This window comes from Carettochelys insculpta, chromosome 3 (genome assembly GCF_033958435.1).
Source record: "Carettochelys insculpta isolate YL-2023 chromosome 3, ASM3395843v1, whole genome shotgun sequence".
NCBI classification, from domain to species: Eukaryota; Metazoa; Chordata; order Testudines; family Carettochelyidae; genus Carettochelys; species Carettochelys insculpta.
This window is the reverse complement of record NC_134139.1, coordinates 176,764,948-176,790,783: the sequence shown is the minus strand read 5'-3', so window position 1 is coordinate 176,790,783 and position 25,836 is coordinate 176,764,948. Positions and strand designations below refer to the sequence as shown.

Below are 25,836 nucleotides of genomic sequence, written 5' to 3'. Positions count from 1 at the left end.
AGACCATGAAGCAGGAAATAAATAAGTTGAAAAACATAAGTCTGTTTCCAGTCAAATATCTCAAGAAAGAAGAGGAAGGGAACACTGCCCTTGGACTGTCTAAGCCGTATCTAAAATTAAAAACCTCAGGATTCACTTTTGTTGTGATGCTTGTAAGAAATCAGCCAGTTAATAATAGCTGGAGGAGTAGATGGGGGTATTTGGCATTTTATGTGCTTAGCAGGACAGACAGTGGAAGCTAATCTACGAATACAAAATATTCTACATACATGATTTTGACCCATCACTCCCATCTTTGTAAATCCCAGCCTTTGTCAGAAAATGAGCACAGAGACCTTATTTCTAGGGGTGTCTGCACTGTGCACAGTACTGTGAGGTCAAGGTCCTGACCACAGTAATGGAAAATAAATAATAGTCCAGCAGATGCCCCAGTCAGTTCTGAGCAGAGTGCCTCTCACCATTGCACATCAGGTACTCATGGGTCACTATGGACAGTCACTCTAAAGACAGCCAATGGTGCATTGCAACCTACCCGGCCAAGTTCCACCTACATTTTGGGGCATGACATCTAGGCAGGGAGCTGTGTGATGTACTTCTTTCTGGTCCTGCTGCGGCATGATGGGAGGCAAAGTGAAATGAGCCAGTATGCCTGTCCTCTATGGTCGTGCACCGACAACAAACAGCTGGGAACTGGGCTCTCTGCTCCCACTCTCTCACTGCTGCATCCCATTTTCAAATGTGAGTTCCTGACACACTCACCTATATTTTCACGTTAATCTCAGGATGCATTCCCGCTCCTAAACCCAGTTCTCTCCTGACACTGCCTTCACCCCTCATTGCTAATCCCACTGCCCCTTTAACCCCAGTAACAATTCCACTGCAAGCCCCACTAACAGTCCCTAGCTCACCCCCAGCCCATTCAGTCTCCCTCCCCACCCAGTGCCTTGTACTCCCACACAGTGAGCTGAACAAAGCTGCAACCCATCTCTCCGCCAGGCTATTATTATCTCAGCCATAGGCAGCATCTGGGGAGGCACAGCTGCAATTATACCCAGGGAAGGGGAAAAAAGATGTTCGCTCTCAGCAGGTATCAGAGGGGTAGCCGAGCCAGTCTGTATCTTCAAAAACAACAATAAGTCCTGAGGCACCTTATAGACTCTCAGCAGGGTGTCTGAAGTAGTAGTACAGAAGATCATGGGCCCACTCCCTTCTCAGTCCCTCTCTTGCTGCATCCAAATGTCTGGGGAAAACAGGACATAACCCCTCACCCACTAAACTGATCCTCAAACTTCCAAGGTGAGTTGGATCGTTTCCTTCACTGGACCCCCTTCCCTTGCTTGCAGCTGCAGCCAAAGCTGCGGGGAGAATGACCCCATCCCAGACTTACAGTCCAACCCTGCTCCATTCATTTTGTGTTGCCTGGGCTCACACACAACACTGCATCCTCACAGGTGAAATCTATTCCCCTACCTTGCCACTGACTGCCAAGCCCCAAACCTCCTCTGGCAAAAGCAAAAACAGAAGTCAACCTCACTATCCGCAAGCTTGTGTGTTGCACAAACATGCATCTGTCTCTTTCACTGACTTGTAGGTGTGGATGACACGTATCATTCTGCGTTATGTAGCTTTTATATGGGCAACAGGATTATTAAATCAATTATCTGGAAACTGAAGTCTCTCTAACATACTGGGAGACTTGGTCAGTCAGTCTGATCCCAAGTCCCCTTCTGAAAATTGTTGTCAGACAGAACTATAAACATAATACCACCACAAATTCATTAAACACTGCTAAGTACTCAAGTATCAGAGAGGTAGCCATGTTAGTCTGTAGCTTCGAGAACAAGAAGTTTTGTGGTACCTTATAAACTAACAGATATTTTGGAGCCCATAAGCTTTTGTGGGCAAAGACCCACTTTATCAGATGCATGAGTTGGGGTGGTGGTTTCAGAGGGGTATTTAAAGAATGGGGTCCCAGGAAAAGGGAGGGCCAGAGCTGACAAGGTCTGTTCATCAAGGAGGAAATGGCCCAGTATCAACAGTACTTATCAAAAGAGTAAAAAACAAGTCAGATCACACAGGGGGATATGAGCCATTGTCAGAGTCTAATGGGGAGATCTTAACACCCAGGGCAGAGAAGCTGCCTTTGTAAGCTGCGAGCTACTCCCAGTCTCTGTTTAATCCTTGGTTAAGGGAGTCAAATTTGCAAATAAACTGCAGCTCACAGATTTGTCCCTCCATTTGATTTCTGAAATTTATTTGTTTCAGGACTGCCACCCTCAAATCTGCCACTGAGTGTCCAGGGAGATTGCACTGTTTCCCCAAGGGCTTCTGTACATTACCATTCCTGATGTCTGATTTATGTCCATTTATTCTTTTATGAAGAGACTGTCCAGTATGGCCAATGTAAATTGCAGTGGGGCATTCCTGTCACATGATGGCATATATTATAGTAGTAGATGTGCAGGTAAAGGAGCCCCTGATGGTATGGTTGATGTTAGGTCCTGTGATGATGTCACTGGTGTAGATATGTGAGCAGAGCTGGCAGTGAGGACTGTTGCAGGGGCTGGTTCCAGGCCTAGAGACATTGGTTTGTGACTTGTAGTGGCTGGTGAGGATTTGTTTAAGGTTGGCAGGCTGTCTGTAGGCAAGGACAGGCCTGCCTCCCAAGGTCTGTGAGAGTGAAAAATCAATGTTCAGGGTGGGTTGCAGATCACTGATGATGTGCTGGAGAGGCCTTAGGTGGGGGCTGTATGTGATGGTCAGTGGTGTTCTCTTGTTTTCCTTGCAAGGCCTGTCTTGTAGCAGGTGGCTTCTGGGTAACCGTCTGGCTCTATCAATCTGCTTCCTCACTTCCTTAGGTGGGGATTGTAGTTTGAGGAAAGCTTGGTAAAGGTCTTGTAGATGTTTGTCTCTGTCTGATGGATCAGAGCAAATACCGTTGTACCTTAGTGCCTGGCTGTAAACAATGGATTGTGTAGTATGCCCTGGATGGAAGCTGAAGGCATGTAGATAAGTATAGTGGTCTGTGGGTTTTCGGAACAGGGTGGCATTTATGTGACCATCTCTTATCTGCACAGTAGTGTCCAAGAAGTGAATCTCTTGTGTGGACTGGTCCAGGCTAATGCTGATGGTGGGGTGAAAACTGTTGAAATCACGGTGAAACTCCTCAACAGCCTCCGTCCCATGGATCCAGATGATGAAGATGTCACTGTGAATCACCACGAACAGTATTTCCAAGTCAGAATCTAAGGCCACTGGAGCAATTCATCAGTTGCTCTTACGTTTACTTTTTCAGCACTTCTATTATTAAAAAAAAGGAAGGCCACTGAATCCTTTCCTAAGTGACAGTAAATAAAAGAGTTTGTAGCTCTTGGTGAAGAAAAAATATATAATATTTAAAGAAGATGGCTTCTAGTTTTATTTTGATTCACATAAACTGCATATATTCTTTAAAGATTTTAGTTTGTTTTCAACAACTCTCTATGTAGGAAGGAATTCTAACCCCTCCCCCCATTATTGCCAACAGATTACAGTTTCCCATATGATGCAGTTGGAGGCTGATTTCTTATGACACAGCAGGATGAATGTTCTTGGTTTTGGAGAAGTATATACCTGGCCTGCACTTTACATATTCCAAACTTACACAGATAACAACCCACTAATTTTCATCATGGCATCCAAATGATGAAGATAAGTATTAACCTCATGCTGCACATGACAGCAAAGAGTAAGGTGAACAGACTGCACCAAGGCCTGACAGAAAGTCAGGAGTCCATGATACCCAGCTCAAGTTCATTCCTCTAGAACAGGAGTCAGCAAACAAAATAGCAAGAAGAGCCATATTTTTCCAATTCGGTAGTAGTAATAATAATAATCATAATTCAAGAGCCGCACTGCATATGAATAAGAGACAGTTCTTAATAAATAATGTCAAACTATACTTTTTGTAACTCCTATTTTAAGAACAGCAAACACAATGACTTGTTTACTGCAGGATGTCCAGAAACTTTTTACATATTCTATTTCCTCACACTTTATGTGCATGTATGTACCACTGTCTTCCTGACTTTCACTCCTGAACCTTCTCTCTGTTGGGAGGACAGTTGGGAGAGTTATCCAGCACTGTGAGATCACACATTGTTTGCTATGGAGATATGAGTGGCTCATTTTGAGGCTTTTAGACATTCACTGTTTATCAAATGTAATTAGGAGTTTGTTTGTTTTTTTTAAACTTTGCAATAACAACATCAGGAGTTGCAAAGAACTCCTTAAAAAGCCGCATATGGCTCCAGAGACATAGGTTCGCAGGTTGCAGACCCCTGCTCCATGATTAGACTACTTAATTTGTTAATCTTTAACAGGCATCAGACTCCTAATGTTCATTATTATTATTTTTTTAAATTTTGGTAGCACTTCAGAGTTCCAGTCATGCCTCAGGAGCCATTGTGTTGGATGCTGTACAAACAACTCCCCTGTTACATTCATCTTGCCTGAAGAGTCCTTGAATTTGTGTAGTGAAAGGGTTTGATGCAACACAAAGGAATAGTGAAGAATAATTCTGAGTTAATACAAACAAAAGATTTGCTCAATAAGGCTCAAAGACATAGAAGCAAGTGCTAGTATTTTGCCAAGAGCTAGCTGGTGAGGATGGGGAAACAGGTCCATTAAAATGTTATGAATCCCTGCAAACATTCACAAGGAAAAAAATCTCTTGAAAACCACACACTTTAAAATGATAGGGATAGCACTATTCGCTGGAGGGGGCAGAGATCCTGGCTTTAGAACAGTGGTGTCTCACAGCAGGGAGATGTCTCCCGAAGGCAGGTTTCCCCTGGCAACCAGAGATAACCAGTGCCTAACTGGGAGAGAAGCCAACCTTATCTGTTCACTTCCCAACTGTTCTTTCTTCAGTCTGCATCCCTACAGAAGGAGGTGGAGGATCTACAGCTTTGGAATGAGGGAAGACAAGATAACTGAGTCTCTCTCTTGCCTGACTCCCAACCCAAGACCTAAGCAGTTCTGAGCACTCTGTGCCAATCATGATGACAGAAGGAAAGTGGCCACTGCCAGTTATCAGAAGATCATGAATGCAAGGTACTGAAAGGAAGGGGAGACTCTGCTCTTATAAGGTAAATATCTTTAAGCTGCAGCAATGAAAAAGGGCCTAAATAAATCAATGACCTGAGTTACTCAGGTAGTGGTGGAACCAGGAAGGCCAAAGCGAGGCAGATGGTAGTTTTAGTGAAAGGGGCCCAGTGACAGCTGGGAGACACTACCCACATGTCAGGCAGAGTTCAGAGTAAAAGACAGTTTCATATGCTTCTATCTAGTTGACAGAGAAATCAGAGAGGATAGGATTCTGGAAAGATTAGTCAGGTCTGCAGAGCTGAGGACTGCGGTTGGCACCTGCATTCCTCAGAGCCAAAGGAGCTGTCCACAAGGGTGAAGCTACTCAGTACACAAGGCAGAACTTTCTGGGACATTGTCCAAAGCTGTGGAGCAATCTTGGGCAAGAGCTCAGCACCACCTCAAAACCACACCACTTTCTACTGCAAATGCCACGCATGCTTCTTTGACCTCATGCTTGCTTCTATAAAAAAAAAAAAAAACAAAACACCGTAAGGGTATAAAAATGGATTCTTTTAAAAAAAAAAATCCCCACACATTTGCCACACATGAGGAGGTGAAGGAAGAAGAACCACAAGTCACAGGTGATACATGAGGTTCCTACAGAAGAAACTCAAGAGTTCAGGGTGATCGGCATAGTGTGAGAAAAGAAAAGTTTTAAACAATGAGAAAACCAATGGGAACTTTGCCCAAGGGCTTTGTCTTGGTAAGTACAAAAGGTATTATTCAAAACATAGCCTCAGAGGGGTAACCATGTTAATCTTTAGCTTCACAAAAACAAGCAATCCTGTAAGCACCTTAAAGACTAACAAAATAATTTATTAGATAACCATCTTTCATGGGTCCCACAAATGCTCATTAATTAATAACTAATTTTGCTATGCTTGAAGGTGTTACGGGACAGCTTGTTTTTTATTCATTTTAAACCTTGTGAATAGAGGAGGAAATTGTATTGCGGCATGTGCTAAATTTAGGCTCCTGATGAATTGTAACTTTACCTGTTGGTAGAATGTAAAATTACAACCGGCTTTGGGTACATTGGGGTGGAAAACTGGCCCTATAGCTTTAAAAACAACAAAAGCTTAGACACAGTTTGGCTTCCAGGAGGACAAAGATAACAGCTGTCCCTGTGACCAACATTCAAAAGGACATTAACAGCAGGTGGTTTGTTTTCCTCCCCTCTTCCCTAGACTTTTGTTACTATAGCACACTACACTACACCGCTGCTGATATAGTCCCATAGGAGTGCACTGTGTACACAAAATTTAGAGGGAGCTCACAGTCATTAGCAATCAGATTGGTAAAGCCCATAATGGAGTACTGCACTAACAATCACAATTGGCTAAATATAATATGATGCTTAATTGTAATGTCTTTGCTATTCCTCTGCTGATAAGACATAATCTGCTCAATTCAATTCATTGGCAAGTCAAGCAACAGAAAACAATGCCCTCATTCTATCTTTCTGAACAGCAATGTTGTGCTATTTGTGTTGAAGAGGACATATAATCCCTCACCAGATTCTGACCCCAGCACATCTGGGCTCAGGGAGGGGGCAAGATTCCTCAACAGTAGAATATTCTCATTGTGCAAATCTATGTATTGATCTAAATTCTGCTTCTATACTGATGGTACTACACTGAAAGATTGCTTTATGAGTAAAATACTCCTGCTCTCTCTACATACAATTGTTTCTAAAGTGACTCTAGGATGAACACAGATAAAATTATCACAAAAGTACCATTCACATTTTAACCAATATGGTAACATACTTTTTTCCATTCTTATTTTTTATTTCTGTTGTATTAGTTAGACAAAAACATTGCATACACTCATTTGCCAAGAACTTAAAACACATCAAGTTAAATATTTCACTGGTGTATTTCCATTGACATGGTGGAGATGTACAAGGATTAGCTGGTCTACTGTAGTTAGACGCTATCCAAAGACCAATGAAGTCAACAGGTGCCTTTCCACAGATTTCAACAGGTTTAGGATTTGGCCCTCAATACATTCAATTGCAGACTTCAATGTAATTTGTTAAACTGTAATCATGTCAGGGCAAGGACTGAGACCTTGTGTTTAAGGCACTCAAGAATTCTCAACTGAATTCCAAGCTCTGCCTGTCCAACCTTGGGGAAGTCAGGCTCTCTCAGTTCCCCATCAGTGCAAGTGGGTTAATAGTTCCCTATACTTTGGAGGATTGCAGGATATGTGCATTCACACTCCTGAGGCCCTCCAGCACTGCGGGCCTGCACGGGTGTAGAGATTCATCCCCACGCTGCTCCCTCTTGCTCCTGGGAGGAACCACATGCACCCCACCCCCAACCCACAGAAGTCACATAAACTTGTTGGCCCCTTCCTGGAATGGTGCAGGCCAGGGCAGACAGGCAGCCTGTGTTAGCTCCACTTCACCAACTCGGAGCCGCCGGTAAAAAGTGCTGCTCAGCGGGAGGCTGCACCCCACTCCCAGAGCCAGCACACCATACCCCCTGCTGCACCCTCTACATACTGCCCCAGACCAGTACCTCCTCAGAGCCAGCACTCTCATCTCCTCCTGCAGCCCTGCCCTGACCGCCCCCTCAGAGCCAGGGACCTGTATACTTTCCTGCACCCCCAACACTCTGCCCATCCCCAAGCTCTCTCCTGCACCCAAACTCCCTTCAGAGCTTGCACCTTCCCTCCCTCCTGTACCTGAATCCCTCAGCCCCATCTCAGAGCCTGCAAACCATCGCAAAGCCCAATCTCTTTCCTCGGCTAGTAAAAAGTGAGTGAGGCTGAGGGAGGGTCAATGCAGGGGAGAGGGGCAGGGAGTGGAGTGAGTGGGGAGGGCTTTCAGGGAGAAGTGAGGCCTCGGGGAAGAGACAGGGTCATCCTGGGCTGCCCTGACATTCAAAATGTGATCTGAGCCACAAAAACCCTGGAGACCACCGGGTTAGAATGACCTTATCACCAACAAAGAGACCCAAGAGTCACTGACCAGCAGTTCATCCGTAGCAGAATCATAAGGAAATACTGGACATGTTTGGGGCATACACTCCACACACAAAAGTGCAGACACTCATCAAAGCACTCGTGTGAAGAAATGAGGGCACCCGAGGGGAAGCCTTAAAAAGAACCCTTACTAAGCACAGCAAAAACAGTTCATCTTAACAAAACAGAGAATGCAGAAGCGCCATAAATGAGAGGATCAGAAGAGAAGGCAGCAATAACAAATAGTAAGTGACTTCAATGAACGGTGTTTAGTTGGTGTCTTGTTTTTAGGATAGTCAATGTAAAAAACAAATCAGTGCAGATGTTAATAGGGTTCTCTGATTTCTTTGTTTGAAACACTGCTGTTAAACAGAAACATCCAATTTCTCACCCTTATCCTCTCTGCTCCTGCAGCTCTTCTACTTCATTTTCTCCATCTATAAAATGAGGATGTTGCCTCGTGTCACACAGCAGCTCTGAGAGCATTAGTCAGTTGATTTCTGTACAACGTGTTGATGCTGCTGCTTGTTAAGTATCACTTTAAAAACCTTCTGACAACTACAGGTTGAACTTCTCTCCCCAGTGCCAGACAAGAGAATTTGCCGGACCATGGGAGGTCAAAATTGTCTAGCACATTACTAACACTTCCACTGCCTTCTGGGCTCTCAGAAATCATTTAGGGGTAAAACAAAACTAAATAACAGCACAGAATTCTATGTGCATAATTCATGGCTCTTGCAGATATCTTTGCTTCCCCACAGAAAAATGATTTCTTATGGGAAAGAATATGGCAGCCGTGAGATTGATGATATGCTCTCTCCTCAGCAGGGCAGGCAGTAAAGAGAGTAGCAGCAAGTAGAGAGAGAATCACCACTGGGGAGGAGAGGGTGGGGCAGTTGTGCATGAAAGAAAGTCATATAGTCCCTACTGCTTGCTATTTTGGATGTTTGACGTGGAGGGGTGGGGCTTTAGGGGCCCTCCTGAAGAGGTAGGTGTGGGGCAGGCTCTGTTCCCTTACACAGAGCAGAACGTAGCTGCCTGACTTAGTGAGTTTTTCCTGTTGTTCTTAGTGAATTTCCAATAGAACTCCTTACATACCTATTGCACAAGGATCTATGACCACTGAGTCTGTGTGTGAATGCAGGTGTACCAGATAATTCTCTCCTGCCACTGGCCATCCTCTAAGTCCTTCTCACCTTCCAAACTGGGAAATGTGAGCCTGGCTCTAGGTAATTTTCACAGGGTGGGAGTTGCCCAGTACCCCATGGGCCTAAAGGTTCCATGGCACTGTTGCGCTTCCAATGCTTGGTGATCTTCTGCACCTCCAACACTTGTTGATGAACTACACTCTACGAAAACTTACATTAACATAATGCTTCATCCTCACCTGGAGATGCAACAAGGCTATATTTTATATATGCGCACACCCACTAGATTAGTCTGACATTGTTTGGGCCTGTAACTCAATTTATGTTTTTCTTCATTTAAATCATTGCATTGGGGTGAGGCTGAGGCTGAGGAGTGCAATAGACAGGGTTCCCTGGGGAGAGAGGACTAACCCAGCCCCTTCTCACCACAGCAGCTTAGGGCCGGGGTGAAGTCTCTCTCCAGGGCCTCTGCAGCAGGCACAGCCAGGAGAGTGGTACATGTCCCCTGGCTTGGAGACAAACAGACAGACAAACTAACTCTCGCAAATGCATAGTAGAGAAAAGAGCAAACTAACCAGAGTACAGAAGATGCACTGGCATTGTGCTATTGTCGTCATCTGTTCCACAGGATATTCCCCAAGACAGAGTTTACAGGACACCAAAGGATCAAGTACCAAATCCCAGGTAGGCCTGTATCTTGCTGTAGTCATTGCAGAGCAGTCTGAAAGAAAAACCAACAACAAAAAATGACAAAAATAAAAACACTTCCATTAGAAATTTTACTAGTAGCCTTGGCCAGTAGAAGGACTTATTTTCAATATTTGTGCTGTCTGCCAATTTTTAGGAAATTAAACATACTAAATAGTTACTATTTTATATACTGGAGTAGTATATAACATACTGAATTGCATTCACCTCAGAGGTGCAGTCCCAGACCTGAGAGAACACATGAGCTATAGAGACAAAAGAGAGATGAGAACTGGGGAAAAGGGATGCATCATACAAGCAAAGTGACCACAAGAATGGCTGACAAAGAAACATCCTTATCCTACTAGTTGCAGATTTTTCTTTGCTGAAAGATACACACTAAACTCCAACTACCCCATCCATAATTCTGCCCCCATCTTTCTTCCACAATGTATACCAGCTTCCTTTCACCCACATTTGAGCCTCCATCCCATATGAGAGCCTTATACAAAGTTAACTGAAGTCACTGGGGGCCAGACTTACAAAGGTTTTTAAGTGTCTAAAGGGATTTACAAGAGTGCCTCGGAAAGCTAAGTGCCTAAGCCTGACTGGAGTCAGTAGGAGTTAGGTGCCTAATTTGCTTTACTCAACCTCACTAGGTGCCTACCTGTATAGTTAGATGCCTACTTAACTTAAATTGAAAATCTAGCCCTGAGAATATCTCCACAAGCTTCAAGGGGATTCAGTCAGGCCTTTCATGAGCAAACAAGTATAGCATCACAGTGCCAGAACGTCAATTAATTATACAAGTGTATAGCTCAGTCATAAAATTTCACTTGCAGGTCATTCATTTAATTCTGGTCCATTTGGGCCATGCCCAAAAATCTGAAAAGGTTAACTTACATGGCCTGTATAAATGAACGTGTGGGCTCTATCCATTTCTCAGTGGGCAGTTAACCAAAACCCTCTCACAAATAATTGCTTCTAACAGGGACCTTTATCAATTACCTCAGGAGAAGGACCAAGGAGTAAGCAACCCTCTTTCTCTGCAGAGGAGATCTCCCAGGTAAGTGGCAAGGCTCAGTGGTGAGGCAACACAGAATAGGCTTTCATTGCTTTTTCTACTTTCTAGCTAAAGAACTGTCACTCTCCATCACTGAAAATGCCACAGAGTGTTAATACACTCTGGAAAAGGCTTTGTTCAGGGCAAACATGATCCATGGCAAACAATATTTCAGTTCAGCCATTGTTAAAATCATTGGATGTTTTAAGCTGTAATTGCAAAGTAGTAATTAACTGAAAATTCCACGAGGCTTGTGTGTGTATGGATGTGATGTGCTGCTTATGCCAGTCAGCTGCAGGCTCTTGTCTACAAAGTGACACTTCAATGGTTGAAAATTAACAAAGCGAGGCCTACCAAATACATATGAGCATAACTCATACAGTACGGCCTCAGACACACTTATTTTCCTCTTGAGTTCATGCTTCAAATGGTACAACGTTGCAGTCACCTGTTCTCCTGGCTGAGGTAAGGCAACCCTTCTTATTTTTACCCTGTCTGATTGCTTATTTAAAAAGAAAAACAAAATTCTCCCTTCTCCTCTCTTGGAATATGTGCGCTGCCTTTGCACTGCACTAGTAGAGCCAAATATGATACAACTCATGATCTGTCCAAAGAGACAGTTTGAGAAACTATTTGCAGTTGGGTGTGGCTTCCATTAAGAGCATCTAGTCATTATTGTAGGAGAGCGGCCACATGCGCTCCTCTGTAGTGGAGGCTGAGACTCAGGGATGCCTTAAGACCAGACAGGCTGAGAACCTCTACTGATAGCAATCACCTTTGTGGATTGCTCAGTATTCACTATGTCCACTCCTTAAGCTGCACTGCATTGTAAGAACCAATATTTGCCAATATTTTTGTTCCTACAACCAGCGGCAGGTTGACTGCATCACCACTTTTATTTCAGAGTGATTTTAGAGACCTAAACAAATGGACTAGTACTCATCCATGCTCTAGTCTCTATTAGACACTGGGTATAGGCACTTTGCACTTACTTAAATGGGACTGGAATGTAAAGCTAGGGGCCATCAGGATACTGACCACACTGGCACCCACACTTCCTCATTAATCCCCCCTGCATGCAGGTCCCACAAAAGTGGGTGACAAAACAGGACCTTGTGGAACCCCAATCTGACACAGACCTTAGGTGAGATGAGCAGCTGCCTATCACCACTCAGAAAGAAAGCAAATTGGCTCAGAGTATGCCCCCAACAAAAATGCCTCAGGTCTAAGACCCCAGGTCTCAGGTGCTGCTGGGAATGCTTTACCAGATCTGTGAAGTTAGATAACATTCAAAAAAAAAAAAAATAAAAGAGCCATCCGTAAAAGGTCGATAGACCTAGAAAGATTGCCTACATTAGAAAATACTTTCTTGAGCAGCGTCTATGCTATTTTTTCCAAGATATGTCCATACCTTGCCTTCCCTCAAGAAAGAAATGACTGCTACAAAAAATGGCCACAGCTTTTCTACGATAGCTTTAATCAGCCAGGAAGCACATGGCTCTAACTTACGGTATGTTTTCACTAGAGAGAAGATCGATCACTCTTCAATCTTTCTGAGTTTGATTTAGCATGCCTAGTAGGGATGCACTAAATTGAACTTACAGGGCACCTATATCGGCACCAGCACTCCTACCTCTCGTTAGGAGTAAGTAAAGGTGACAGGAGAGTTTTTCCCATCAACCTCCTGCTGCATGAACAGTGGCAAAACTTGATTATAAATAAGTCAACTCCAACTACACAATTCCCGTAGCTGTATTTGCATATCTAAAAATCAATTTTACCTCCTAGTGTTGCCCTGGCCTCTCTCTATATCTGTGCATTTCCCAGCACTACCAGGCCTGCAGTGTCACAAGCTGAACCGCAGGTTTTAGCACTTTGCAAGGCTTAGCAGTAAGGCTCAGATAAAAAACAGTTTCCTTTTTGTTAACCCTACTACATGTATTAGAGGAATAAACATCAACAAAAATGATTTCTCCACACCAAATGCTAATTCACCTGACATTTTTACATTTACACACAGTTCCATGAAGCATCTGAATGATCACACACACACACTTCTGAGTTTGCACCAGCATCACTTATGAGTGCATTGGGCTCCTGTGCATTGGCATGTGTTTCTTATGATAACAGACAGAAGGACGAATAAGAACGCACATGAGGGAAGAGATATGTGAGTTATGGATGCACTTGCTTTATTCAGGATGACCAAAATACTACAGGCTCTTGTGGGATTTCCAGCCCATGCGAAGGGTGACAGCTCAAGCAATTCAAACAAAAAACTCAAACAAATCTGAGGTTAGTCACTAGGAGGGACAAGCATGGAGACAATTCCAGCCCCCACAACTTGTCTGTCCGTGTCCTTCCATGGTGCCTTACTGCAACAACTTTTCTCTTGCAGTTACATTTAGACTGAATAGGTTTCCTTTGTTTTGCCATCTCATTTGGAAACATCTCTTCTTCCTCAGTTATTTCTCTGTGACATCTGTCTCAAGCAAGCACTTCAGCATTCAGCAGAAATTGGTTACCTAGAACAGCTGCTATTTGATTGATGGCTCTTGAACTTAGTACTAGAGGGGTAGCCAAGTTAGTTTGTATCTTCAAAAACAACAAGTCCTGTGGCACCTTGCAAACTAACAGATATTTGGACCATAAGCTTTCATGGGCAAAGACCCACTTAATCAGATGCATGAGACTCTACAGAATCTGAGTGAGACTAAAGACGTAAGTAAGGAGAATTTGGCATAAGGTTCAGATGACAGGCAGAGGGTGCCTCTACAGGTTTGCTCCCAGCAACTAACACACTAACATTCAGTCTGTGTCAAGGAGACACAGCAAAGGAAGATAAACATCAAGTGCAATTATAATGCAATGCTATGAAACCACCAGTTGTTCTCACGTTCTTCTCAAGAATCATTATTGCTTAATGTCATTTTCTTCCCCAAGAATTAAATTTCAATTTCTCAATATAGTACAGCATTTCACACATTTTAAAAACAGGCATATATGCAAGAATTTCTCTTTCCTTCTCTCTCAGTTTTCTACACTCTTAATCCAAAGCTTCCAAAATGATTACCCATTGTAGCTTGAATCTCTGCCAAGTTCTTACTAGCACATTCTTTGGAAGGAAGTCTGGCAACCACTAGTAAGAAAATATTCATATTTATCTGTGGCACATAACCAAGAGTAAAGAAACATGTCAACCTGTTAGTGGAAAAATGTTTGCCAAATCCAGCACTGTATTTTTCTCTCTGTTGACAAGTATAGAGCATTAAGTTCTTCAGGGCACAGGCTGTGGCCTTCTTTGTGCTTGCTCAGCACATTTGGGACAACACCGCAATATAAATAACAAATCCCCGCATCACAAATGTAATAAGACCATCCAGCTACCAACACCAACAGAAGCTGAGAAAAGAGAAGTTACTCACTTGTGTGATAACGATGGTTCTTCAAGATGTGTCCCTGTGGGTGCTCCACATTAGGTGTCCGGCTCGCCCCGGTGCCACAGATCTGAGATTTCTAGCTGTATCTTGTCAGGTCGCACATGTGCCGATGCGCGTTGGTCCTTCGCACGCTTTCGGTCATGTGCACGATCCGGTCCACACCAGTTCCTCTATCAACCGCCCTGGATGATCTTGAAAGACACAAAGCAGAACTCCGAAGTGGGGAGGAATGGGTGGGTAGTGGAGCACCCACGGGGACACATTTTGAAGAACCATAGTTACCACACAAGTGAGTAACTTCTCTTTCTTCTTCAAGTGGTCCCTGTGGGTGCCCCACATTAGGTGACTACCCAGCAGTGACCCCAAAAATGGAGGTGGGTACCAGATTTATGTGCAGCTTGCCCTTGAAAGGACTGCTGTTGATAGACGCGTATCCTCATCCAACACCCAGTGTATTACATAGTGTCTGGTGAAGGTGTCGTAGGATGACCATGTCGCTGCTCTGCATATGTCCTCTAATGCAACTCCTTTGAAGAAGACTGTCGATGTCGCCATTGCTCTAGTGGAGTGAGCCCTGGGCGGAACTAGCAGAGGGGTCTTACAGGGCTCATAGCACATTTTTATGCAGGATAAAATGTTATTTGAAATTCTTTGTGATGATAGGCCTTCCCCTTTCGATCTGGGTGCAATAGACACCAGGAGCTTATCTGTTTTCCGGAAGGGTTTAGTTCTGTCTATGTAAAAGGCCAAAGCTCTCCTCACATAGAGTGAATGCAGCCGCACTTCCTTACTTGAGGTATGCGGTCTCAGGTAGACTGATGGTAAAACTATTGGCTCATGAATGTGGAACTCTGCGGCAATCTTTGGAAGGAAGGCCGGGTGTTAATCGTAAAACCAACACTTCCTTCGAAAAAGTTGTATAGGGTGGCGTTGCCATTATCGCTGCCAGCTCGCTCACCCTGAGGGCTGATGTAATTGCAAGAAGAAAAGTTGCTTTTATGGTAAGAAGCCGGAGGGGTACAGGGGCCAATGGTTCGAAGAGTGGTCTAGACAGCGTGTCGAGGACCAGGTCCAAGCTCCATGAAGGCAATAACGGTTTCTGGGGGGTATAGATTTGCGAGCCCCCTTAGAAACCGTGTGGTAATGCGATGGGCAAATACAGTTGACCCATCTTCCATATGTTGGAAAGCTGATATAGCTGCAAGATGGACCTTTAATAACGATAAAGTGAGTCCGCCTTGTTTCAGTTCCAATAAGTACTCTAGGATTGTGGGAATGGAGACTCCAGAGGAGTCAACTGCTCAGATGAACACCAGGATGTAAAATGTTTCCATTTGCGTGCATGAGCCTTCTTGGTGGAGGCCCGTCGACTGCATTTCAGGACCTCTTTTACTGCTTCTGAGCATGTTCTCTCTAAGGCACTGAGCCATGGGTTAGCCATGCTTTCAAGCAGAGCATTCGAGGATGAGGGTGTGTTATGGACCCCTTACTCTGCGTGAGAAGGTTTGGTACTATCAGGTGGGGGAGTGGTGGGCAGCATGACATGCATAGCAGCAGAGGAAACCAGTGCTGTCGATCCCATGTTGGGGCTATGAGTATTAGGCGCGCCTTCTCCCTCCTTGCTTTTTCTTGGACTTTGTGAATGAGCCTTGTGGGAGGGAATGCATACAGCAATGGGCCCTTCCATGAGAGCATGAAGGCTTCCCCTAGTGAACCTTGCCCAATGCCTGCTCTGGAGCAGTATTGAGGGCATTTCTTGTTGGTGTAGGTGGCAAACAAGTCGATGTGGGGAAGCCCCCATCTGTCGAATACGTTGCGGAGTAGATCAGAGCGGATCTGCCACTCGTGCATGAGAGCAAAATGCCTGCTTAGTCAATCTGCTCTCATGTTGCAGACGCCAGGCAGGTATGAGGCTTTCAGCATTATGTTGTTTGCGATGCACCAATTCCATAGTCGGACCACCTCTGCACATAATGCAGAAGATCTGGCTCCGCTTTGGCGATTGATATATAACATTGTAGAGGTGTTGTCGGTATTGACTCTGACTACCTTGTCCCGCAGGTATTTGTGGAAGCACATGCATGCATTGAACACTGTTGTGAGTTCCAGTATGTTTATGTGCATTGCCATCTCTGTGGGGGACCATCACCCGTGTCACTTTGTTGCCCATGTGTGCTCCCCATCCTATGTGGGACACATCTGTTGTGACAAAAACTGCGATTTGCGGTTGGTGGAAGGGTACCCCTGACAGCAAGTTCTTGGGGTCTGCCCACCATGCCAGAGACATTTGCACCACCATTGTGGGCGATACCTTTTTGTGAGTGGTATGAATCATTGGCCTCAACTAGTGCTGGAGGCCTCGAATATGTAGTCTGGCATTCTGCACCACGAACGTGGTGGTGCCCACATGCCCCAGGAGCTGTAAGCAAGTTAGGAATGGCACTGTGGGGCTGCACGTCATCACCTGCACTAAGGATCTGACGGCACGAAAACGTGCATCGGGCAGATATACTCTCGATGTAGTAGAGTCTAGGCGTGCCCCTATGAACTCTATCTTTTGTGTGGGCTCCGTCGTTGATTTCTGGAAATTGATGACTTGGTCCAGCGAGAGGAAGGTCCTTGTACCGATGTCTATCATGCACAGGACATCTGCCCGTGAGACCCCTTTCAGAAGGCAGTCGTTCAGATACGGAAAATGAACAAGTCCTGCTGATGCAGGTAAGCTGACACTACTGCAAGCATCTCGGTAAAGACTCTGAGCACTGGAGAGAGACCAAATGGAACGACCCTGTATTGGAAGTGCTCCGTGCCCACTTTAAAGTGAAGAAAGCGCCTGTGTGCCGGATGGATTGTTATATGGAAATACGCATCTTGTAAGTCAACGGCTGCAAACCAATCCCCATCGTCCAGTGCCATGACTATGGAGGTGATCGTAGTCATCTTGAAGTACTGTTTGCGCAAATACCAGTTGACAGCCTGTAGGTACAGGACTGGCCTCCAGCCTCCTGTTTTTTTCTCTGTTAGAATGTATCGGGAGCAGAAACCTTTCCCTTGGAATTCATCCGAGACTCTCTACACTGCCCCTATACATATGAGATGGTCTACCTCTTGCTTTAACATTGCCTCATGAGACAGGTCCCTGCAGAGGGACTGGGTAGGGGTTTTGGTGGGGGCAGGGATCGGAAAGGCATGGTATATCCCTTCACTATAATTTCCAACACCCACTTGTCCATCGTAATGCTTTCCCATTGTCAATAAAATGTCTGAGTTGGTGGTGGAACATATGCTGTGATTGGCAGCGAGGGATGTTCTTGGTATTGCAGTCCTCAACATAACCATCAAATTTGCTGTCTTGGGGTTTGCTCCGACTATATACATCCTTGTTGGGGATGTCGCCTGGATGTCCTCTGCTGTTGTTGGTGGTGGCGTCCCTGATCGTAACCCCGCTGATATTGCGAGCGCTGGGATTGGTAGGTGTAAATCTTTGTTGTGGGTAGAATCTCTGCCTCCTATAGGGAGGGGTGTACATCCCCAGTGTTCTGAGCATGGTCCTCGAGTCCTTGCTACAATGTACGACTGAGTCAGCGGAGACAGCAAATAGTTTTTCCTTGTCAAACGGAAGATCTACGATTTTCGTTTGCAGATCCTTGGGGATGCCAGATGTTTGGAGCCACGACGCTCTACACATCACCACTGCTGTGGCTGTGGAACGTGCCGCTGTGTCCACAACATCTAGGGCAATCTGGACACCTGTGTGTGAAGCTGCATAGCCCTCCTGGACTATCGCCTTCAAGACCGGTTTCTTATCATCCGGGAGGAAGTCCATGAGAGAAGTAAGTCTAGTATAATTGTCAAAATTATGATTAGACAGATGGGCGGCGTAGTTGGCCATGCGCAGCAATAACGTGGATGAGGAGTATACCTTCCTCCCGAATAAGTCCAGTCTTTTTGCATCCTTGTCGGACCCTGCAGACTTGTATTGTGGTTTCTTTGATCCGTGCTGAGAAGATTTAACTACTAGGGAATTTGGTTGAACAGAAATTCCATACCCCTGGATGGTACAAAGTACTTCTTGTCTGCCCTTTTGTTCGTAGGTGGAATAGAGGCTGGGGTCTGCCATATATTTGTGGCAGCTTCCATAACGGCTTCATTTAGTGGGATGGCTATTTTAGATGATGCAGGGGGCGGGTCTCAGGTTCTTGCAGAGTTTATGGTGTTTCTCCTGCACTTCCGCAATCTGTATGTCCTGAGTGTGCGCCACCCTCTTAAAAAGCTCTTGAAATTGCTTGAGGTCATCTGGGGGAGATATATCCCCAGGAACAACCACCTCAACTGGGGAGGACAAGGACGCGTCACTGTGATAAACTTCCTCCTGTTCCTCGGACACCTCCTGCGTCCGTTCCCTTGAGAATTCTAGGGGTAGGTCTAACGACTCTGGACCCGTCCCCGCTGGCGAGGCATGTGCTGTTTTAGAAGTGAGGGAGGAGATGTGGCCATGTAGCAAAGGTTGAGGCGGGGATCTGTCTCTCGACTTGGAGCCCCAGCACTGATAGGCTACGTCTACACGTGCAGCCAACATCAAAATAGCTTATTTCGATGTTGCGACATCGAAATAGTCTATTTCGATGAATAACGTCTACACGTCCTCCAGGGCCGGCAACGTCGATGTTCAACTTCGACGTTGCTCAGCCCAACATCGAAATAGGCGCAGCGAGGGAACGTCTACACGTCAAAGTAGCACACATCGAAATAGGGATGCCAGGCACAGCTGCACACAGGGTCACAGGGCGGACTCAACAGCCAGCCGCTCCCTTAAAGGGCCCCTCCCAGACACAGTTGCACTAAACAACACAAGATCCACAGAGCTGACAACTGGTTGCAGACCCTGTGCCTGCAGCATAGATCCCCAGCTGCCGCAGAAGCAGCCAGAAGCCCTGGGCTAAGGGCTGCTGCCCACGGTGACCATAGAGCCCCGCAGGGGCTGGAGAGAGAGCATCTCTCAACCCCCCAGCTGATGGCCGCCATGGAGGACCCGGCAATTTCGAGGTTGCGGGACGCGGATCGTCTACACGGTCCCTACTTCGACGTTGAACGTCGAAGTAGGGCGCTATTCCTATCTCCTCATGAGATTAGCGACTTCGATGTCTCGCCGCCTAACGTCGAAGTTAATTTCGAAATAGCGCCTGACGCGTGTAGACGCGATGGGCGCTATTTCGAAGTTGGTGCCGCTACTTCGAAGTAGCGTGCACGTGTAGACGCAGCTATAATGTTCACCATGATATGAGTGAACCTAGCAGCAGGGGCAGGGCCCTGGTGATGGAGATCTAGACCATGATCGCTGTCTGTATGCACAGCCCCAAGAGGAGTGTGATCTCCTTGATGATGTAGAGATCAGTGGGAATGCTCTATAGAAGCGCTCATGCGGTTCCGTTAAGGTGACTGGTGAAGGATGTCTGAGACAGGGAGACAGTGGTTGTAGAAATAGAGATGGAGGTCTCAGGAAGGCTGATGGTGTTGCCATCTGTTCTGGCATACCCATCTCAGGAGGAGAGCTGGGAGAAAGTGGCATCCCGAGAATGTCTGGGGATGGGCTGCGGTGCCGGGTCTTCGATCTTGCCTTCATCAGTCTGTGAGGCTGTGTGGTCAGTGCCCCCATCTCCGGTGCCTGGGACCTCAGTGGGGGCATCGGTGCCACGCCCTGTGCCACTGCATGCAGTTCCGTGGGCGTAGCTGTGTCCGGCACCATCAGACCCTATGCCGGGGTCTCTGGTTCCGGTGCTCTTGGTGCTGCGAGTCTCGGTGCCATAGCCTCCGGTGCCTGCCATGTCAGTGCCTGTAGGGTTCTCGGTGCCGACTGTTTACTGGTCAGAGCCCCAGGCACTGCTTTATGTTGTGTGGCTTTCTCGCTGCTTTGAACAGCCAGCGGTTCTTGGCCCTGTGCCTCGCTCGTTCTGCTCACAAATACCACTAGCAAGGAGCAAGCTGGGGATACCTTCTTTTTCTTATGCATAGAGGAGGTCAAAGAGGTTGCCTTCCTCTTATGCGGCCCTGAGGTCCCTTCCTTCTGGGGTGTCTCCAACAGTTCAGGCTGGAGGGCCTTATCGAACAAGATCATTTTTAACCTCATCTCCCTGTCCTTCCTTGCTCTGGCGGTTAGTTTAGAGCAGTGAGGACATTTCTGGGGGACATGGGCCTCTCCCAAGCAACGAATGCATCTACTATGGCCATCAGAGGCAGGCATAGCTTCGCAGCACAATTCACATATCTTAAATCCCGTGAAGACATCTCTTTCAAGGTACACTTAACAGCTACTAACAGCTAGCAAAGCAGATAATGTTTACAGCCTCAAAGATAGTGGGCCGCCCGAGGCAGCCGCCTCCTCCTTCTTTCCCTCTTCTTTTCTTTTCTTTTTTTTAATTATATACAAGAAAAAACTTTAACAGTCTTACAGAACGAGAAAGAAACTAATAACTATATTATAAATGAGTTTATCTGTCTCAGGCATTGCAGCCAGAGCGGATTTCATCTGCAGTCGGCGGTTGAGAGGAACTGGTGTGGACCGGATCGTGCACATGACTGAAAGCACGCAAAGGACCATCACGCATCAGCACATGCGCGACCCGATGAGATACAGCCGGAAATCTTCTATATGCGGCGCCAGGGCAAGCCCGACACCTAATGTTGAGCACCCACGGGGACCACTCGAAGAAGAAAAACATGTTCTGCCAAGGTCTGTTCACCCAAGTGATCCTTCCAGTGGACCCCAGATTATTTAAGAGTACAGAGTGTGTCCATAAAGCCTTTTAGTGACACAAAATGTTGCCTACAGTAAGGACAAGAAGAATTTAAGCAGCTGGTCAGCTGTTGCTGGGTGCCAAAATAATTGCTGGTTGAGTCAGAATACCTGGGAAACAACCCCGTAAGTACATTTCAAATACACCAGACTAACGTCTTTTGCTCACGTAGTGTGCTCCACCCAGGGAACAGATTTTGCGAAGAGGTAGTTTCCCTAAGTAAACCCCCATAAGGAGAGGTGAAAATAAGAGTTCAGCTTGATCTTACAATTCACCCCCAGATTCCTACTGCAGTTGATGGCAGTTTTATGCATATATCTGAGCAAAGTTTGGCCCACCACACCATCAGACACTGAATTTATAAAACATGCCGGGGTAACGTTTCCTTTTCTAGAATAGCATTCTACTGAATACTGGGAAGAGAGATCATCATGAAAAGCGATGTATTCACTTTACTTAGAAATCCAGAAGCTACTCAGCTATCTTCTCTGGTATAATCAGCAAGCTGCCTCAAAATATCTGATTTGGTTCATTACCAACCATGCTCTGCACATTGCTACCTGGAATTGAAATCAGTCCCAAGAGTGACTCACTGATTCGTTAGAGTTCTGTTAATGAAGCATGACTATTTAAATACCAGTGTATCCACATTCAAATGGAAAAAACCCACCCTCCTCCAACCTAATATTTACTTTAATTTTTTTTTCTGCAAAGCCCAATGATCCAAATCATCATAATGAAGATAAGATGGCTTTCTGTAGAAAGAGTTGCCCCAAGGGAAGGAATGCTGTTTGTTGTGTGAAGACAAATGGCCATATTAATTCACTGATAAAATAAGCTATGATGCTGCAAGATATCTAAAAGGCAGAGGTGGGGTTGTATATGGGAGGAGGAAGGAAGGAAGCAGATGCCCGCCTGTGTAAATCTGAAATAATTTAGTAAACATTTCTAAAATAATTGTTACTGTAGTATCTACATACAACTACTGTCAATGCAGTACTAACTTCTCACAGAACCAACAAGAAAAAATGTATTTGCAAGGTACCATAATGGCTCATACTGAACTGCAAATATATTGGTGGACCAACCGCAACAGAATTTCAGGGGTTTTAATAGGGATGGGTTTATTTCTCAAAATGATCCAACAAAATTAGAGCACAATTTATCAAGCAGATTAAACTGGGTCCTGCTGCCTGCTCCTTTTCTGTCTTTTCTCTTGACCCTGGGTCTCTCCTACAGGATCTGTTTTACAGCTGAGCACCTTGTTAATCTTTTGTCATAGGACTAGATGATCTGCAAGCCTGAACCTTGCTCTCAACCCATTACCTGGAAAGCAGCTAGTCAGTCACAAGTAGGGCTAAACCCTCTTCCATGCCTTTTGAATTATTCCCCTGTGGTATCTAGTGCCTTACACTGCATAATCATTGGAATCCCAGATCCTCTACTCACAACACTCCCCAGTTTACTAGTTTTATCTTAACCCTCCCCTCTCCTATCTAACACACTGCACTTGGGTGCTGTTATAATAAAACAAAAGTAAGTTTACTTAAGAAAGAATAAAAAGCTGAACAGACAGAAAATAGAGTTATGAAAACAAATGGTTACAGTAGATACCACCCCCAAAAACATTAACCCACTAAACAGTTAAAGGAAATAACTCCCTCTTGCATGAGTTGACACAGAATCATAGAATCCTAGGACTGAAAGGCTACGTCTACACGACGGCCTAAAATCAAAATGAACTATGCAATTTGCATAACTTATTTTGAGTCAATTTTGAAATAGGCTGTTTCGGCATGTGGTGCTGTCTAAACAGTGCCACATGTCAAAATAAAGTGCTATTTCGAGGCATCCCTGTATTCCTCCTGTGAGGAGGAATATGGGAATGTCAAAATTGCGTGCCCATTATTTCAAAAACTATTTTGAAATGATAGGAACTCTGCATTGACTTGGGGCAGCTATTTTGGGATAACGTGGTACCCCAGAATAGCTCCTGCCATGTAGACATAGCCAAAGAGACCTCAGGAGGTCAAGTCCAGCCCCCTGCCCACAGTAGGCTCAACCCCAACTAAATCAACCCAGCCAGGACTTTGTCAAGCCAGGACTTAAAAACCTCTAGGGATGAAGATTCCACCACCTCTCCAGGTAATGCATTCCAGTCCTTCACCACACTCCAAGTGAAATAGTTTTTCCTACTATCCAGCCTTAGCCCCTCCCACTGTAACTTTCAATCATTGCTCCTTGTTCTGCCACCAGTCACTACTGAGAACCGCCTCTCTCCATCTTTTTCAGAATCCTCCTTCAGGAAGTTAAAGGCTGCTATCAAATCACCTCTCACACTTCTCTTCTGCCAACTAAGTAAGCCCAAATCCCTCAGCTGCTGCTTGAAGGTCATGTGGTCCAGCCCCTAATTATTTCGGTTGCCCTCCATTGGACCCTCTCCACGTATCCACATCCCTTCTATATTTGCTGTCCCAGAACTGGTCTCAGTACGCCAGATGTGGCCTCACCAGCGCTGAATAAAAGGGAATAATAACTTTTCTTGATCTGCTGGAAGTACTCTACCTAACACACCCCATTATGCCATCACTGAAACATGCTCTCTGGGGACTAACCTGTAGATCAAGACCATAAAGCACGCTTTCAACACAGTTACATTATTTCTTATGTATTGCGCATAAATTGCACAATGTTTATGACTCTTGATAGCTTACCAGCTTTCTGTAGAGATTTGGTATAGTTATGATGAGGAAAGAATTTTTAAAATTGGGATTAGAATGGAAAGCACTTACTAAACTATGAAAGTCCCCTCCCTCAAACACATACAAAAATGTAGATAAACATAAAAGAATAAAACAAATGCAGATTCCTAAAGTTTCTACAATACTGCCCTTCTGCCTTTCAAAGCATGCACACAAAATATGCCACAGAAGTCTTTAAGATTATCCCAAAAGCTTGATGCATGGGACCTACTGTTCCAGCACGTGGGAAGCAAGCCCTGTTGAATGAAAGGTCCTGTGATTTATTCTATAACACCCATTTATGCAAGAACAACAATGAAAATCACTGGGGAAAACACATTTTCTGTTTTTTGTGCATCTTCCTGAGTCTACATACAGTTCCAGAGCTGCTCCTGCAGAGCCTGGCCAAGCAACAGCAGTATAGAATAAACAAGATTCTGTCTTGTTCCACAGCTGTTATCCAGAACACTGTAGGCAGCAAAGAATGTACATTTAAAAGATAATCAAACTGATTTCATTCTGTTGCTACTTCAGAAAGCTATGAGCAGCAGCAGGCATGGGGCATTCCATGGAGGGAGAAGTTAGAAAGAGATAGAGTAGCAGAGACCTTCCCTCTTATTTACAGCAACCAAGAGGCTGGGAAGGGAAGAACATCATAAGAAGGGCCATACTGGTTCAAGCCAGAGGTCCATCTAGCCCCATATCCTGTCTTGTGCCAGTGGCCAATGCCAGATGCCCCAGAGCGACTGAACAGAATGGGTAATCATAAAGTGATCCCTCCCTGTTACCAATTTCCTCTGACAAAAAGAGGTTAGGAGCCCCATTTCTACCCTTCCTGGCTAGTACTGATGGACCTATTCTCCATGAATTTATCTAGTCATTTTTGAACCCTGTTAAAGTCCTGGTCCTCACAACATCCTCTGGCAAGGAGTTCCACAGGTAGACTGAATTGCGTGAAGAAATTATTTTGTTTTAAACCTGCTATCTCTTCATTTCATTTGGTGACCAAATGGTGGCGGAGGCTTTGCGACTTTGTCCTCGCCCACAACTATTTCAGATTTGGGGACAAATTATACCTTCAAATCAGTGGCATTGCTATGGGCACCCGCATGGCCCCACAGTATGCCAACATTTTATGGCTGACCTGGAACAACGCTTTCTCAGTTCTCATCACCTAGTGCCCCTCCTCTACCTGTGCTATATTGATGACATCTTCATCATCTGTACCCATGGGAAGGAGGCTGTTGAAGAGTTCCACTGTGATTTCAACAGTTTCCACTCCACCATCAACTTAGCCTGGACCAGTGCACACAAGAAATTCACTTCCTGGACACTACCGTACAGATAAGCGACGGTCACACAAATACCACCCTATACCGCAAACCCACAGACCGCTATGCTTATCTATGTGCCTCTAACTTCCTTCCAGGGCATAGTACACAATCCATTGTTTACAGCCAGGCATTAAGGTACAACGGTATTTGCTCTGATCCATTAGACAGAGACGAACATCTACAAGACTTTTACCAAGCTTTCCTCAAACTACAATACCCACCTAAGGAAACAGATTGATAGAGCCAGATGGGTACCCAGAAGCCACCTGCTACAAGACAGGCCTCGCAAGGAAATCAGGAGAACGCCACTGACCATCACATACAGCCCCCACCTAAGGCCTCTCCTGCACCTCATCAGTGATCTGCAACCCATCCTGAACAATGACCTTTCACTCTCACAGACCTTGGGAGGCAGGCCTGTCCTCACCTATAGACCGTCTGCCAAACAAACAAATCCTCACCAGCCACTACAAGTCACAAACCAGTGGCTCTAGGCCTGGAACCAGCCCCTGCAACAGTCCTCGCTGCC

General features: G+C 45.3%; 1 protein-coding gene across 2 annotated transcripts in view; it reads right to left on the bottom strand.

Moving 5' to 3' along the window:
• The window catches only part of RNF144A (ring finger protein 144A), a 116,267-nt gene that overhangs the window by 36,306 nt on the left and 54,125 nt on the right, over positions 1 to 25,836 (bottom strand). For both annotated transcript variants that reach the window (XM_074991229.1, XM_074991230.1), the window contains exon 2: positions 9,824 to 9,969. In XM_074991229.1, the coding sequence (XP_074847330.1) occupies positions 9,824 to 9,969 (146 nt within the window). The remainder of the gene's footprint in view (positions 1 to 9,823; positions 9,970 to 25,836) is intronic.